Source organism: Phascolarctos cinereus, unplaced genomic scaffold, assembly GCF_003287225.1.
Source record: "Phascolarctos cinereus isolate Bilbo 61053 unplaced genomic scaffold, phaCin_HiC Scaffold_4;HRSCAF=312, whole genome shotgun sequence".
NCBI lineage: Eukaryota > Metazoa > Chordata > Mammalia > Diprotodontia > Phascolarctidae > Phascolarctos > Phascolarctos cinereus.
Genome location: NW_027555847.1, coordinates 108,868,595 through 108,885,594, shown reverse-complemented (window position 1 = coordinate 108,885,594; position 17,000 = coordinate 108,868,595). Strand labels below are relative to the sequence as shown.

General features: G+C 41.1%; 1 protein-coding gene across 1 annotated transcript in view; it reads right to left on the bottom strand.

Annotated features, from left to right (window-relative positions):
- Positions 1–14,558, bottom strand: part of TTC39B (tetratricopeptide repeat domain 39B) — a 137,824-nt gene extending 123,266 nt beyond the window's left edge. Inside the window, 1 exon segment of the mRNA XM_078152486.1 lies at positions 14,318–14,558. Coding sequence (XP_078008612.1) covers positions 14,318–14,343 — 26 coding nt within the window. The 5' untranslated portion in view covers positions 14,344–14,558.
- Positions 14,559–17,000: the final 2,442 nt, after the last annotated feature.

Genomic DNA, 17,000 nt, shown 5'->3' with positions numbered 1-17,000 from the left:
TACACAAACCACTTCCTTTTCCAGTCTCTCACATATATATGTGTATGTACACATACATATATATTCACATATATACATACACACATCTGTGTGTATACACACATCTGTGTGTATGTATATATGTGTCTTTATTCTATTTTACGCCAATTCTAGAGTGCAGTTTGTCAATGCTAATATGTTACAATTTATTTATACCCTGCATTTGTATAGCCATTTCCCACAATTTTAATTCCTTCGTAGACTCCTAGTAAGATTCTCTTGACTTCTAGTAAGACTCTGATGGCTCAAAAATTTGATTCACAGCTGTATAGCATCATTGGAAAAATTCACAAATCTGTAACGATCTGTGAACTCTCAAGAAAAACTCCCAACATAGGACTTCCTTCCACAAAGACAAATAAGGATAGTTTATGCCTTACTGTGTGGAAATGGAATGGTTAATGACTTTACCAACCACCTTGATTTGCTTGAGCTCCCTTACTATCCAGAGGAGGCCAGACTGACCTGGTAATCAGAATTGGCCAATCAGGAGGCAGACCTCACGAGCATCCTTTGAGCCTGACATACCAAAGATTCTCTGCAGTGTTTGCCTGATGAACCTGGAAATCCCTCTGCTGTACCAGCGACCGCAGAACTGAATTAAGCCAGTTTGTACCAGCTCTAACAGAACTAACACAAGCATCCTAGTTCCAGGACCTTGGGAACTTTTCACGCTGACCCTCTTCCTTGTTCCATGTAGGCATCTCATGATCTCTGTGAAATGGCCCCTCCTTGGAAAATGAACCCAAGGAACTGTGGGAATGCCTGATTGAGCCACAACACAGCCATTTCCATCCAGTTTTGTAGTTTCTTTCTGTCTGGATGATCTGTGCAGCCCAACCCCAAAGCAAGCTCAGTTCTGACTGCAGCTCCACATGTATTTGGCCAGCTTGAGAGAAATAAAACAGCCGTACAACTAATTCTGTTTGTCTTTCTTCGACTGAACTCTGGGGTTGACAGCAGATCAAAGAGAACTGCCTGAGGCACACAAATTAAATAATCTTTCCATGGTCACACAGGTAGTAAGTATCCGAGGTGGGACTTGAACCCCGGTCTTCCCAAATCCAAGTCCAAAAGTAATTTATTTTGCTCTCTTCCTCTTATTTAGCCCAGCCCCCTCTCTCGCCTCTCCCTCCTCTCCTTCCCTTCTCTCTGTCCACATAAGGAACCCTAACCTTGCCTGCCGGTATTCTGTCCAAAGGAATATAAACTGTGACAGCTGAAATCTCACAAGATGTATGGCGGCTTACAGGCTAGTTATCTTTTTTAAGAACCATGGCTTAAACCCAAACCACTCTGGCTCTCACTAACTGGCCAACAACAAGGTCCCAGACCCAGCCTCATTTGGTCCTTGTTTGGATTTGAAGGCTCAGAGTGAGTGTAAATAGCAATTGTTCTGTTTTGGCCAGAAACCCTGAGGGTCTTCCCCTCCCAGACTGATTTTTTTTTTAACTAGGTAAAAGAGATATTTTTTGCCTCATTTCTTACCTAGTCTTAATCACTGATTTGGGCAGTACCTCAGATAAATTGAGACCTAGGAAAAAGACCGTAGCTAAAAAAAGCCAAGGTCTCCCACTGCATCCGAGGCCATCTCCAATCATCCTGATCTATACTCGCCACTGGACCCAGATGGCTCTGAAGGAGAGAGTGAGGCTGGAGACTCTGTATAGCCCTCCCTCATTTAAATCCAATTCACCAGCAAGTCATGACATCACCTTCCTGATGTCATTGGTCCTCTTCAAGAATGAAGGACAAAGGGGCAGCTAGGTGGCACTGTGCATGAAGCACCGGCCCTGATGTCAGGAGGACCTGAGTTCAAATCTGACCTCAGACCAAACACCTGACACATACTTGCTGTGTGACCCTGGACAAGTCATTTAACCCCAATTGTCTTAAAAAAAAAAATGAAGGACAAAACAACAAGACCCAGCCCACAGTTTATCTAAAGCATCCTCCAAGATATGCCTACTGATAAACCAGTTTTGCTGCACAGGACATCATGCTAAGTTGTCAAGGAAGATCCAAGAGCCTCGTCCATTCTGTTTGGCACATGGGGTAATTTAGTCAGGAGTGTGAGATAAGACCAGAAAGGCAGAACAGAGTCATATTTTGAAGGACCTTTCACTGCCAGACTCAGAAATGGAATGGCAGGAACAAAATTTTTTCTCATTTCCTCAATACTTGGCACACAGTAGGCACTCAAAAACTCTAGCCAAATTGAACTGAATCCTACACACACACACACACACACACACACAGAGAGAGAGAGAGAGAGAGAGAGAGAGAGAGAGAGAGAGAGAAGCAGGAAAACTCTTTACAACATTACAGACAAAAAGCCATTAAGTTTTTCTTTTAATTTCTTCAGTGATGGATAATTCACTGCCTCCTTCAAGCAAGCATATTCCATTTTTAGACAGCTCTAATTGTTAGGAAATTCTTTATAATTAGCTGAACTCTACCTTCCTGTAGCTTGAACATAGGAAGTCAGGCAGAGAATCTCAGCTGGAAAGTATCATGGAAGTCACCTAGTCCAATCTTTAACAGAAGCAGGAACCAACTCTCCTATACTGTTTTTAAGTTCAAACATAAAAAAAGCAGACTAGATTAGAAAATTTATCAATTCCTATCTTTTTTTTTTTAATACTTACTTCCCGGTTAACACACAGAACTGGAAACTCTTTTGAGCCAAATAACCTTCCCTAACTCAGACAGGGAGGGGTGGGGGAAGAAGGTGAGGATCAACATAACAAATACCAATCTCCAGCAGCTTATCTATCCTATACTTGTCCAGTACATCAGTATGAGAAATTAGGTTATCTCCAGCACAAAACAGGGGAAACAGGCAAGCGTCTTGAGCAAGAAGGCAGAAGGAAAAACTAGGCAAATCTCTGGCTGCTCCTAAGATCGTTGCGCACCTTATTATTAGACTCACCTATGTTCAAATGTAAGATATTCATCCCAATGCCAAAAATCAAAGATATTTTGATACTCCAATGTTTTGGATTGCTTTCCCCCACAATAATACAGTTCATCAAGATGTGACTGTAAGAAGACAAAATGAAACTTTCGTGATAACTTTTATTGGAAAAAATAAAAAATAATAAATAATAAAATTATAAGACTGTCTCTAGGAATTAGAAAGCAGAAATTTGTCTGCTCACTTTCATGCCCAAGCAGTTGGTTCACAGGTACATAAACACCTACTAGTCTAGACAATTGTACCACAAACTCCTACTTAATCAGGACAGCTTGAGAAATGGTCTTTTCTCAATCCTCATTTTTCTTGACCTCTCCTGCAGCCTTTGACACTGCCAATCACTCTCTTCTCTCTAGGCTTTTGGAACACCACTCTTTTCTGATTTGCCAACCTATTTGACCAACTCCTTTGCTGGATCTTCTGCTAATGTCTACTAATGACTACTAGTCATGTTTACTAATGATGGATGTCTCACAAGACTCTGGCCTAGGCCTTCTCTTCTCCCATTGTACTATACACTCTTCAGCTCCCATGGATTTAATTATCTTTACGCTGATGATTTTCAAATTTACCTTTCCTATCCCAACATCTCTGCTGACCTCCAATCTCTCATCTCCAACTGTCCTTCAGACATTTCTAACTAGATGTCCAATAGGCATCTTAAATTCAACATGTATAAAACTGAACTCATTATCTTTTCCTCAAATCCTCCACCCTCCTTCTACCTTTCCTTAGTACTATTGAGGATACTACCATTCTTCTAATCCCTCAGATTTACAACCTAGTGTCATCCTTGACTCCTTCCTCACTATCTTTCACCCTCCATATTCAATCTCTTGCTAAGACCTGTGGATTTCATCTTAGCAACATCTCTTGAATATGACCCCTTTTTTCCTCTTTTACTTCCACCACACTAGAGCACCCTCATCACCTCACATCTAGACTACTGCAACAGTCTACTGGTTGTCCTCCCTGCTACAAGTCTCTCTCCACTCCAGTCCACTGTCCATTCAGTCACCAAAGTGATTTTCTTAACATACAGGTCAGACCATGTCATTCCATACTTTAAATTCCAGTGGCTCCCTATCACCTCCAGGATCAAATACAAATCCTGTTTGGTGTTCAATATGTTTCATTGCCCAGCCCCTACCTTTCTTACACTTCACTGCCCACCACATACTTTTTTTAAAAATACATTTTATTTCATTAAATATTTCACAGTTACATGTAAAAAATATTTAACCTTTTTTTAAATTTTGAGTTCCAAATTTTCTCCATCCCTCCCCTACCCCCGATAAGGCAAGCAATATACTAGCGATTAAACACTACTACACATTTTTCAAATCAGTAATACTGGTCTTGCTATTTCACATCTGAGCTGGGTCTTAAAGGCTATAAGAGTTCAATTGGGACAGACTGGCCAGCAAAGGAATGGGGGAGAAGGAAGGGTGGAAAGAAGCTTTGTAAACAAATAAAAAAGTATTAGTTATTCTTGAGAAATAGTAAATAGACCTGTTTGGCTGATCCATACATAGGGCACATGAAGAGCTAAGCTAAGAAGTCTGGACTTGATTTAGTAGGCAACAGGGAGCCAATAAAGGAAGGTTTTGAGCAAGGAACTGACATAATCAGACATAAACAAAGACCAATCAATAAAGCATATTCTAACTACAGAAGCACATTATTTAAATGCTTGTTTTGTTTTTTGCTTTGGCTAGGCAATGGGGGTTAAGTGGCTTGCCTAGCATCACATAGCTAGTAAATGTCAAGTGTCTGAGGCAGGATTTGAACTCAGGTACTCCTGACTCCAGGGCTGACGCTCTGTCCACCGTACCACCTAGCTGCCCCTTTAACTATGTTTTAAAATACAAAGATACTGGTTTACAAAACCTTCCATTTTCTAAATTTCTATTCCACCAATTAGAACAGTAGCAATGATGTTTTAAAAGAGAATTTTCAAAGCCTGGAAAAATTTTAAGTTAATTTTGCATAGTAATATACTAAGTAATTCCAGATGAAGGTATGAGTTTCCCACCTTATTTCCTCTATACAAACAGGCAGAATTGAGGAGGTCCTTTTATTTGTTTGGTGAGTTGTTGGGTTCGGGTTGGGTTTTTTTTGGGGGGGGGGGGAAGTGTAGTTCCAATTTTGTTTTTGGTAAAATACATATATCATAGCCTAATAGAATCAAAATGCTATGGGATAAGATTGTTCTGTAAAGAAATGGTTATAGAGAAAAGACTACTGATGTAATGTGGCTGCTAACTTCTGACTTTCTCAAAAGTTCTTAAAAGTCAATATTCCAAAAAAGCTTATTTCACGGCTCTGGGTATGCCCTCAAGTAATGCTAACAGATCCCCACCTGAAAAAAATATCATCACCAGATAACAAATCCTCTGCTTATAAGCCTCTCTGAACTTAACTAGGTAGGAATGATGAGGGACACACAGCACAAGGGGCCACATTCAAAAGGTATGATTTACTGACATGGTATATTTATAGCAAAATTTTTTGTAACACCATAGAACTGGAAAAAAAGCACATATCAGGGAAGGGCTAAACAAATTGGTATACATAAATGTCAATCAGTCAGCCAACCACTGTAAAGAGTACAGACAGAGTAGCAGAGGACTTGGAATCAGGAAGAGTAACGTATGAATCCCACCTCAAACTCTTACTAGCTGTGTGATGGATATGACAGTACCTACCCCATAGGGTTGTTGTGAGGATCAATGAGTTAATATACGTAAAGCACTTTTGCAAACCTTAAAGTGCTAAGTAAACGCTAGCTATGATTATTGTTATTATTGTTTTATATGATGTTGTTGTTGTTGTTATATCATGTGCCAGCATGGAACTAAGTGCTGGAAATACAAAGCGGAAAAAAAATGTATCTGCCCTCAAGAAGTATTCATTCTAAAGGGGGCAGGGGGGGAGAAATATGTAAATAATTAGGTACATACAAGATACATACAGATTAGATGGAAGGTAATCAGATAGGGGAAGCATTAGCAGCTGGAGATATGGGGGGAGGCCTCCTTCAAAAGGAGAGCTCTGAGTTGAGTCTTAAAAGCCAAGGGAAGTAAAAAAGTATTGACAGACTGGAATAGCACAGTAAAGTAACAGCAACCAGGCCATGAAAGGCAAAAAAATAAGAAAAGACTGGAAAGGCAGGAAGGAGCCAGATTATGAAAAAGTTTAAATGCCAAATCTGACCCTAGAGGAAAATGGAGGCACTGGAGCTCTTTGATCAAGGAGGAGGAGGGGTGCGTGTGCCATAGCCATGTTTTCTTGCTGTAGAAAAATCATCCTCTGGTTTCAGAAAAACCTGGTAAGATTTATATGAACTGATGCAAACTGAAATGAGCAGAACAAGAAGAACATTATACACAGTAACAGCATATAGTTAAGGATGATCAACTGTGAAAGACTTAGCTACCCCGATCAAAACAATGATCCAAGATGATTCCAAAGAACCAATGATGAAAAATACTCTCCACCTCAGAAAGAAAACTGATGGCCTCTGAATACAGATTGAAACACATTTTTTTTAATTTTCTTTTTCTTGGGGTTTTTTGTCTGTGTTTTCTTTTGCAATATGGCTAATATGGAAATATGTTTTACATGACTTCACATGCATTAACTGGCATCAAACTGCTTACCTTCTTAAGGGGGAGGAGAGACAAGAGGGAAGAAGAGAATTTGGAACTCAATTTTTAAAAATTTTATATATAATTGGGAAATAATGAAATAAGTAAAAACATTTTAAAAAAAGAAAAAAGATAAATCATCTTCACTGAGTAGACGATATATGGACTGAAGGAGAACTGAAGCAAGAAGATGAGTTAGAAGGTTATAGCAGTAGTCCAGAAAAGAGGTCAACAGGGTGGAACCAGGTTTATGACTGTATGAGTGGAGAGAAGGAAATATACTAGAGATATTGTAAAGGTAGAAAGGACAAGATTTTGCAACAGATGAGATATATATGGGGTGAGACTGAGATGTGAGGATAACACTGAGGTTAACAATGCAAATGACTGAGAGAATAGTAATAGGGAAGTTTAAAAATGGGAAAGAACTTGGGAAAAAGATAACAAATTCTGGTTTGGACATATGACTTTGAGATACCTGCAGAACATCCAGTTACAGATGTCCAGTAAGATGCCCAAGAGGCAGCTGGAAAGGAAAAAGATTAGAGCTAGATATACAGATCAGGGAATCATATGCTTAGAGATGATAATTGAACCCATGAGAAATGATGAGATCATGAAGTGAGGTAACACAGAATAAAAAGTGGCCTTGGGGAGCCCTGGAGAACTCCCACAGTTAGTAATGGAATGAAATGGAATATCACAGTGTTAATAAACTACTGATACAAAGAATATAAGCAAAACATGGTAAGATTTATGTGAACTAATGCAAAGTAAAGTAAATAGAACCAGAAAAACAATGTACACAATGACTACAATAATATAAATGGGAAAATCAACAATAAAACAATCCAAATTGAATGCTGTCCAATTATAATTACCAATCCTGGCTCTAAAAAAGAGATGTGGGAAGGTGCCTCTTACTCGTTGGCAGACATGAGGTACTATGGTTGCAGAACACAATATAATTTCAGACTTTTTCATTGGGTTGGTTAGCTTCACTAAACTTTTTTTTCCCCAAAGAATGGCTCTGTGGGAGGAGGAGGGCAGGGGGAACATAGTGAAAAATGTAGGTGAGATAACAGCAAAAGATACTAATACAATTTTTTTAAAAGAAGAATCCAGTCACTGTCACAGAAAAATGAGGCATTCCAGATAAAGCCATATTTCAGGTGCTGAGTATAAAAGACCGTGTAATGAAAAAATGAAACAGGCAATTCCTATAATGGAATATTACTGTTGAATAAGAAATGAGAAATATGAAGGATTCAGAGAAACATGGAAAAATTTGTATGAATTGATTACAGTGCCAAATACACAGAATCAAAAAATAAATATACAATGACAATATAAATGAAAAGATCACTAAATGGTAATTGAACTCAAGAAAAAATTTTAAAAACCAGTGATGAGGGGTAGCATGCCACAGTTGACAAGGAGCTGAGCTATGAGCTAATAATACTTACACTTAAGCCCTGCCTCTGAAACATGTAGTTCTATATATGACCATTAGGTCAGTCACATCACTTCTCATCACCTGCAAGGATACTCTCTAAAAACTATAAATTTCAAAGAAGGTACAGGTCTTCACTGGAGGAGTAAATTCCTCCCTGAGCACTTCTGGTCTGGTTAAAACAACCACAAAAAAAAAATACCAGGAGAACAGAAAATGAGACAACAAATGAGACAAAATGAGACACATTTCTCACCAGGGTCATCTAGTCATCACACAAGCAAGAGCAGGAAGATCTAGAAGGTAGGAATGCTAATGCACAATGAAAGAAGAGTGATATTTACTTAATATACTAAGAGGAACATGGTAAAAGGATAAAAGCTTGTGCTGTAATCCAATTCCCTCATTTTACAGATAAGGGAACTGAGGCCTAGAGGAATTAAGCTACTTCCCCAAATAATAAGTAAAATACTGGAGATTCAAACCCAAGTCATGACTCAGGGGAAAGACTATGACTTTGGAGTTTGATGGGACTCACAATCCACCTCTACTATTCAGTTTCTGAGTGAGCTTGTCACTCAAAACACCTATGGGCTTTAATTTCCTCATCTGTGAACTGAGATTATTCGACTAGATGATCTCTAAGATCTCTTGCTGCCCTAAATATATGACCTTATGACCCTAGAGTGATCAAAATTTCTATCACAGCATACTCTATAAGAGGTGACATGTGAGCTGGGCCTTTAAGAATAGGTAGGATTCAGGGCAACTAGGTGGCCAAGTGGATAGAGCACAGGCCCTGAAGTCAGAAGGACCTGAGTTCAAATCTAGCCTCAGACCAAACACTTGACACTTACTAGCTGTGTGATCCTGAGCAAGTCACTTAACACCAATTGCCTTAAAAAAAAAAATGGGTAGGACTTCAAGAGAGATTAAAGCACAACATATCCCAAGAAAGGCAAGTTTGTTAATCTGGGCTTGAGTTGATGCTATTGGTAAACTGATGTGTTTTTCTATATTAGTAACTTATCAATTTACAAATATCAGTTTACATACTCCCCTCTCAACAGGAAAATTAAGTTACAAGGATTAATTTTATAGTATTTTTAACCTGTGCTATTCAATTTTATCTAAGCTTAATTAAAGTAAGTAGGAAAAAAAAAAGCCTCATCCAAACCAGGATTAGATTTGTCAACATTAAACTTTCTAAAACAAAGCCTGGCTTGAATCACAGAGGCCTTTCCTCACCCTTTACCTTCCCAAATCCCCACTTCCACTCCAAGCACCTAGAAGAAAAATACTAATGTCAGTTTATCCATTCCAGTATTGACAAATTTAATAAACTCCATTGTCTCAAGCCAGGTACCACATCAGAAAATTCCAAAATCATTTCTCCTAATAAGAAACTTCCCAATTAAAAAAGACAACATGTAATTAGGGGAAAAAAAGTTTGAAAACCTTTCCAAAAGTTTACAGTAGCATGATAATTTTTCCTTAATACTCACATATACTATGACCCATCAAGAGGGACAAAAGGAGAGAGCTCTCCTTTCTCTACAAACAGGCCTTAACAATCTATTCAGGCACAGGTCTCCATTCTATGGCCTTAGAACTATTCCCTAGATGTTTCACGTACCTATCTTTTTCTCTCCAACTAAATTAGGAGTTACTTGAGGGTAGAAATTATTTCCTTTTCTGTGAGGCAACTGGGGTTGTGAGAAATTATTTCTTTTACTTCTATAGCAATCACTTAAGAACTGTTAGAGGCTTCTTTAAATGTTCATTGAATTCAATTCATTGAAGCAGTCATGCAGTGCTCAAGGACACACCTTCTTCTTCCCTACTTTTAAACCTACCCGTTCCGTTACCCAATTTAGAAATTCACCAAGAACACTATTTCCCCAACACAGATCCTGTCTGTGCCTTAGCTCATCTTGAAATTAGAATGTCATGGCCACAAAAGTTTCCTCTCGCGGGAACTAAGTAGGCATTGATAAAAATTATTGTGGAGGAAATGTCTGGGGCAAGGCAGGGGTTGAGGAAACAGTGGGAGATGTGAAGTAGACAACCGGATATCTTAACTGGGGCCCACAGACTCCAAAGAATCCATGGCTTGATTTTGGGGAGTTCATAAATGAGATGGGAAAAAAAAATTACATCCTTATTTTCACTAACCTCTAACTGAAGTTTAGTATTTTCTTCAATTATTTGAAAACACTTCAGAAAAGGGCTTTACCAGACTGCCAAAGGGGTCCCTGACACAGAAAATGTTAAGAACCCCTGGTATAGATGGAGGGATGGCTGGGTAAACTGGATACCTGAACTTAGGGAGGAAATGTTCATAAACAATGTCACTGACTTTTAAGTTTCAGAAACACTAATCTTAAAAGCACAGAAGACTTGATTTTCTGAAATCACTTTGTACCATCAGCTGTTATTCAAGGACTGACAACTCAGTCTATGGATTATCCAGACCCTTCTCTTCTTTCTAGTCCATCCTGCTAGTCTAGTCACTGTTATGTGAAAACGCAAGGAAGCATCTTCAAAAATAGTAGGAAAGGAAAAGAAAAAGTGGTCAAGCTCAGGTAAGTTACTTTAGCTTCCTGCTGGCAAAAAAGACTGACAAAAAAATGAATGTAAACTTGACTAAAATGAAATTTCTGACCTTTGTGTATTTTGCTTATACGTCTTCTCAAACTTACTCCCATTACTTTAAATGAGTAAGAATTAGGGAAATTCATTTTTTTCTCTAAGGATTTAGGATTCCACTGGTCATTAACCCTGTCCTTCATTGCAATTGTGCACTTACATAGCCTTTTACTCCCTACATATTTGCTCTTGAACTGCATATACTTCAAATATTTTCACTGTTTTGCAATATTTTGTTTTATTCTTTTGTCTGTAATTCCTTTATGTGGTCATATATATTAGTTCAGCCTTTCATAGATTCTAACTTCCAGAAGGCAAGGATAATTTCTGTAATTCTCTCTGTCCTAACATAGTGCCAGGAGTAATTAGGTATTCAATATGTTTTTCTGATGGAAAGAAGGAAGATAACGAAAATGATAATGTAGATATCTTAAGAAAACACTGGAAGAAATCAACCTATGAAGAAAAAAGTTGTAAATATGAAATGGGAAAGTAGGCCACAGTAAATGAGAAAAAGAAAGCCATTCTTCAGATACTAGATAGAGGAGGTTAAACAAATCAAGTTATAAGGATCATGAAAGCTCATTTAAAAAGATATATTCTTCCCTATTTCCCAAAATATCTTTCTTCCAAGGATCTATCTCTCCAACACTATGTCATTTCTCACAGTAGCCCAGGGAGGAAGTTAAGTAGTCACCACCCTAATTGAAGAGAAAAATTAATCAAGGCATAAAGGGAACTTGCTAGCCCCAGGTCATATCAAAAAGATACCCAAAAGCTATGAATAATAAAAAAGGTCATAATTCCTAAATACAGACTTGAATGGCAATAAAGAATCCATTTAAATAATTTGTTTCATCTTTTGCCTTTATGTGTGGTTTACAAGTTTCATAAGCAATGAAGACATTCAATTAATCACAAGGCTATATGATTACAATTTTGGCATTCCTAGATTACTGGGCAATGTAATTAAAAATACTCTTGAAAGGTAGGTTCAGGCTAGAAAGCTCTCCAACCCCTCAAAATGAGGATAATAACAGCACACACCTTACAGGGCTGTTATGAGGAGTTAGTCAACAAACATTTATTAAATGCTTACTAGGTACAAGGAAAGGGCAGCTAGGAGGTGAAAGAGTCAGGAAGACCTGAGTCCAAATCTAGCCTTTAGACACATACTAGCTGTGTGACCCTGAACAAGTCACTCAACCCTGTTTGCCTCAATTTCCTCATCTATAAAATGAGCTAGAGAAGGAAATGGCAAACCACTCCAATATCTTTGCCAAGAAAACTCCAAATGGGGTCAGACAGTCAGACACTGAATGACAAAGGTGCAAGGGCTGAGTATCAAACTTTAATGAGCTATATATAAATGCCAGTTATTATTATTAATCAATCAATCAATCAACAACTATTTATTAAGCCCTTACTATTATGGAAGACATTTTCTAGGTTATTTCCTCTGTTTTGCTGGCAATTTTTATTCAGGGAAACAGAAAAGAGATAGTGGAGATTTCTCCCCCAACTCATCTAATTCTTTGCATGTTCAACATTTAGGCCCAATAAGCCTAAATATGAGATTCAAAATTAAACAAGGCTTAAGATATCACAGTAAATAAAATGTTGGACATGCAATCAGGAAGCTTCCCATCCAAACCCCCATCTCTTGTCACTTTGTAGTTATGCAGCTATGAATTGCTTAAATTCTGAGTCTCAGGTATCCTCATTAATATCCTCAGGTATCCTCATAAAATAGAACTAATAATACTTGTACTGCCTACCTCACAGGGTTACGAAGCTCAAATGAAATGATGTGCCCGAAAGTGTTTTGCAACCTTTAAAGCACTATAAAACTTCAAGCTGTGTTTATTATCAAACCTGCTTCCTCCTGTTTAGTTATTCCATCACTGTAAATTAACCCAGCAACGTGCAAAATCCAAATGGTTTTCTTAGTCTATCACAACTTTTATTACGAATTGTGCCTTCTCCCTCAACTGCCAAATGCGAGAAGGAATAAGTAAATAAATCAACAGGTCTGGAGTGCTGGCCCTGAAACTGCTCAGACAGAAGCACGAAAGAGGAAGTGACAGCCCATAAACCTCCTTTTCCTCACACTCATGAGGTTTCTCCTGAGCCAAGGAGGACGGCATAAAGGAGCAAGGAAGAGGTGGGAACGGCTCTCCAGCCAGCCTTCCTCCTTTCCTCCTTCCGTTCCTCCATCCACCGCTGCCTCCTCCTCCTCCTGCATCCAAGTGTGTCTGGGGACTCACTGTCACTGCACTTCCCAAGCCAAGGGCAAGATGGGCAGGGCGGCAAGTGACCCCAGAGACTGCAGCTTGGGGAGGGGGAGGAAGGGGAGACAGGACTCTCCTCCCTCGGGATTCTTGTCCCCCAAATGCTCCCCTTTCCTCATCGCCTAACACGGAAAAACAAGCCCCCCCCCCCCCTTGCCTGAGACGCACAAGAGCCAGGCGCAGGCAAAGCCCCAAAGCGGCCTCGGCTCCGCAGCCCATTTAGCCCAGAACCAACCCCTTCCTTCTCCTCCTTCAGCTCTTCTCCCCTATCCTTCTCCTCTCCTTTCTCCTCCTATTCTTTCCTTTTCTCTTTCTCTTCCTCCTCTTCTCCCCTCTCTTTTTCCCCCTCTTCTCCTCCTCTCCTCTTCCCTTCTCCTCCTCTTCCTCTTCCCCTCCCCCTCTTCTCTCCCCCCTTTTCTCTCCTCTTCCCCTTCTTCTCCTCTCCTCCTTCCCCTATTATCCTCTCCTCTTTCCTCTCTTCTCCCTCTTCTCTCCTCTTCCCCCTCTTCTCCTCTCCTCTTCCCCCCTCCTTCTCTTCCCTCTCTCCTCTTTCTCCTCTCCTCTTCCCCTCTTCTCTTCCTCCTCGTCTCTTCTCCTCTCCCCTCTCTCCTCTTTCTCCTCTCCTCTTCCCCTCTTCTCTTTTTTTTTTAGGAAGCTATGTAATCTTTTTATTGAGTCCGAACTGCAGCTCAGCACAGAAACCTGTCTTTTAAGAAAAAGAAACCACAAATATTTCTCTAGTGATGCTACATGACTGCAAATATTGGCAATTCATAATCTCTGAAGAATCAAATAGCGGATGACCCAAAGGTTAGAGTAGAGATTTTTCTCTTCCCCCTCTTCTCCTCCGGTCTCTCTTCGCACTTCAGCTTCTCCCCCGGCTATTACCCTACTTGCCGCTCCGCCCCGCTGGTGCCCGCACCGGACCTCAGGGCCACCTGCCCGGTCACCTCCGGGGCCCTCCGGGAGGGAGCTACCCTCGCCCGAGGCCTCAACAATCCCGGGGCTGGCTCCCCAGCTCGTGGCCCCGGCCTCCGCGGGGCGCTTCGGGCTCCTCTTCTCTGCGCTCCGGGGTCCCGGCACCCCCAACCCCGCGCCGCCGCGTCCCCCTCCACCTCTCCGGCCCGGGAAGCTCGGCTCCCGCGGCCCCGGCCCCGGCCCCAACCACCGACGTCGCTCAGGGAGCGCGGCGGGGGGACCGCGCCGGTCGCCTCCCGGGTCTTCCCGCCCCGTTGCGTACCCCCAGCCGACCCCGTACCTCGTCCGCTTCGTGCTCCGCTCCATTGCCCACAAGCGCCATGTTCCCGCCGGTCGTCCTCCCGCTGCCGCCGCCGCCGCCCCCGACCAGTCCGGAGCCGGAGCCCGAGCCCCAGTCCCTCCAGTCCCTCCAGTCCGCGTCGCGGCCGGCGGACGTCCCTGTTCCCCAGTCCCAGCGCAGCGGCTCGGCAGCTCTCGCCGTCCGGGGGGCGGGGGCAGAGGGGGCGAGGGCCGAGGAGGAGCGGCCATCCCATCCTCCAGCCCCAGGCTCCGCCCCTTCACTCCATCCATTTCCCTCTTGGGCTCATTCAGTGGGACCCGTCTCAGACCCCGCCCCCGTCCCTTCCGGCGCAGCAAACCAGTTCTCCGATTCCGCCCCCGCCCCCGCCCTCTAGCCCCTCCCACTCAGCCGGGCTCTCGCCGGTCCTCACCTTGGCGGCTCAAACCGCAGTTGGTTTCCCCACCTGCCGCGAAGTTTGCAGCGGCAGCTAAAACTCGGCATCATTGACGTTCTTCATATTTGTTTAGATTCCCAGTTACGTTGCACTCCGCTTCCCCTTCCCCTATAGCCATTCTCTCTTCCGCCCCTTACAAGATCAAAGACTGAGAAGGGTGTGGAGAATTGCTCCATCCCTGGTTGACCTTTCCGGTTGAAGACCAACTGGGCTATTTAATGAGGGATAATGAGAGTCCAGGGCTAGTGGGATCACTGCTAACAAAATCAAGGTCATAGGTCCAGTGCCTGTTTGGAGGCAGCGAAGTGTAGTGGAAGGACTACTGAAATGGAATCCAAGAAACCTGGTTTCGATTCTGTCACCTAATTACTGTATAACCGCGAGTGAGTGAGTCATTTTACCCGTAGTGCCTTAGTTTCTTCGTCTATGAAAAGAGGGAATTGAAAGTGCTAGGCTGGGAAGCCGAGAACCCGTGTTTAGTTTACAAGTTGTGTTACCTTGCACGAGTCACTTAACTTTTCTGAACCTTTCCTCAACGTTAACATGAGGTGGTCAAACTGGGTGATCTCTAGAGTCATTTCCAATTCTAAACCTGTGATTCTGTGATCTCAGTGGTCTCTTCCAGCTCCAAATCTTGTAATGAGATTTGGAAATTGAGAAGAGAGCCAAATGGAGAAATGAAATCCAAGTTAATGAGCAAACATCCTTATTTGCAATCTTTCTATTTATATTACATGTGTTGCACACATTTAGGAGTCATAATTTTCCTTGAAATTCTATTTTTTAAACCAAACCCTTCCTTAATTGAAAGAGAAGGAAAATAGTTATTGCACAGAATTATTCAGAAAAAGCATAACTTTTTTTATGCATCAAAGAGTGAGGCAAGATTTAGTCATGCATAATGACTCATTTATAAGGTTTCGTTTCCAGCCTGAATTCTTTGGTGTACACCTTCCCTCAAAGATGGCATCTTTCATTTATCCATAACTATATATTTCTCTCTTGTTTGTAATTTTCATCTCTTTAAATTCTGAAAGGATACAAAAATAACTTGGTTTTTGTGATATGTTCTAACAAAGATGTAATCTTTTTTTTAAAGCTATTCCTAATCGAAAAGACGTCAAATTCCCCCCCATAGATTCTTGACATAAAGAATCAAATCCAAGGTGAATTATTTTTTGTATATAAGATTTTTTTAAGCTCTAGATCAATCTCTACTATTACATTCTGTGGAGCCATAATGTTCCTTGCTATGTAAACAAGAGTTCCATAAGAGCTTTTCTGATGTTGGTGACTCATCTAGAATGAGCACCCCTTATTCCCACTCAGTAAAAGAGTCCTCAGACTCAAGAGTGACTTCAGGCCAAAGGCCTCCATCCCATTTTCAGTCTCTTTTCTAACTCCAGTTCAAGGTCCAAAGGAGAAGGCAAAGGCTGGGACAATAAAGTCATCTATCCCAAATATCTACCTCCTCCTCCTCCTCCTCCTCCTCTCTCTCTCTCTCTCTCTCTCTCTCTCTCTCTCTCTCTCTCTCTCTCTCTCTCTCTCTCTCTCTCTCTCTCTCTCTCTCTCTTCTCTTTTTCTTCTCTCTTCCAGGCAAAGCAACTCCAGGTCCATGCACACACAGCTCTCTCATGCTTATTCCTTCCAATTCTCTCCACCCCCTAATACTTTTTCCTGCCCATCGTTCCTGACCCACACATAACCCCACCTTTTCCAAGAATATACCAATTTACTTTCCCAAATACTCATCTCTGTCCACATAGTAACTCTGGTCCTGGATAATATGCTCACACCCCTAACTGTTACTACTCTGGGAGTTCACAAGAGGCACCTACAATACACACAAACACACACCCGTTTGGTAACCAAAATGTTGACCAATCTGCATTCATAAATTCCATAAATAAACTCAATCTCAATCTGAAACATGAAATAAGGAAAATACTACTCTAAAAATTATTTAAGAGAACCAATTATAACCAATTTTGAATTAACCACATTTGTAGTGAGCTCAAGCACCTAAAATAACTCATCCTGGAAAATGTCAATTTTCTTTTTCTGTATAGATGTGATTTTGCATGTTCATGAATCACAAATGTAAATCAGTCCTTATCCCATAAAAGAATAAATTCATCTTTATAATGGATTGCTGTTGCACACAGTATGCTGTTATATCACACTCTAATTGTCAAGTGAGATTACTTGGATATTCCATTTCACAAGAGT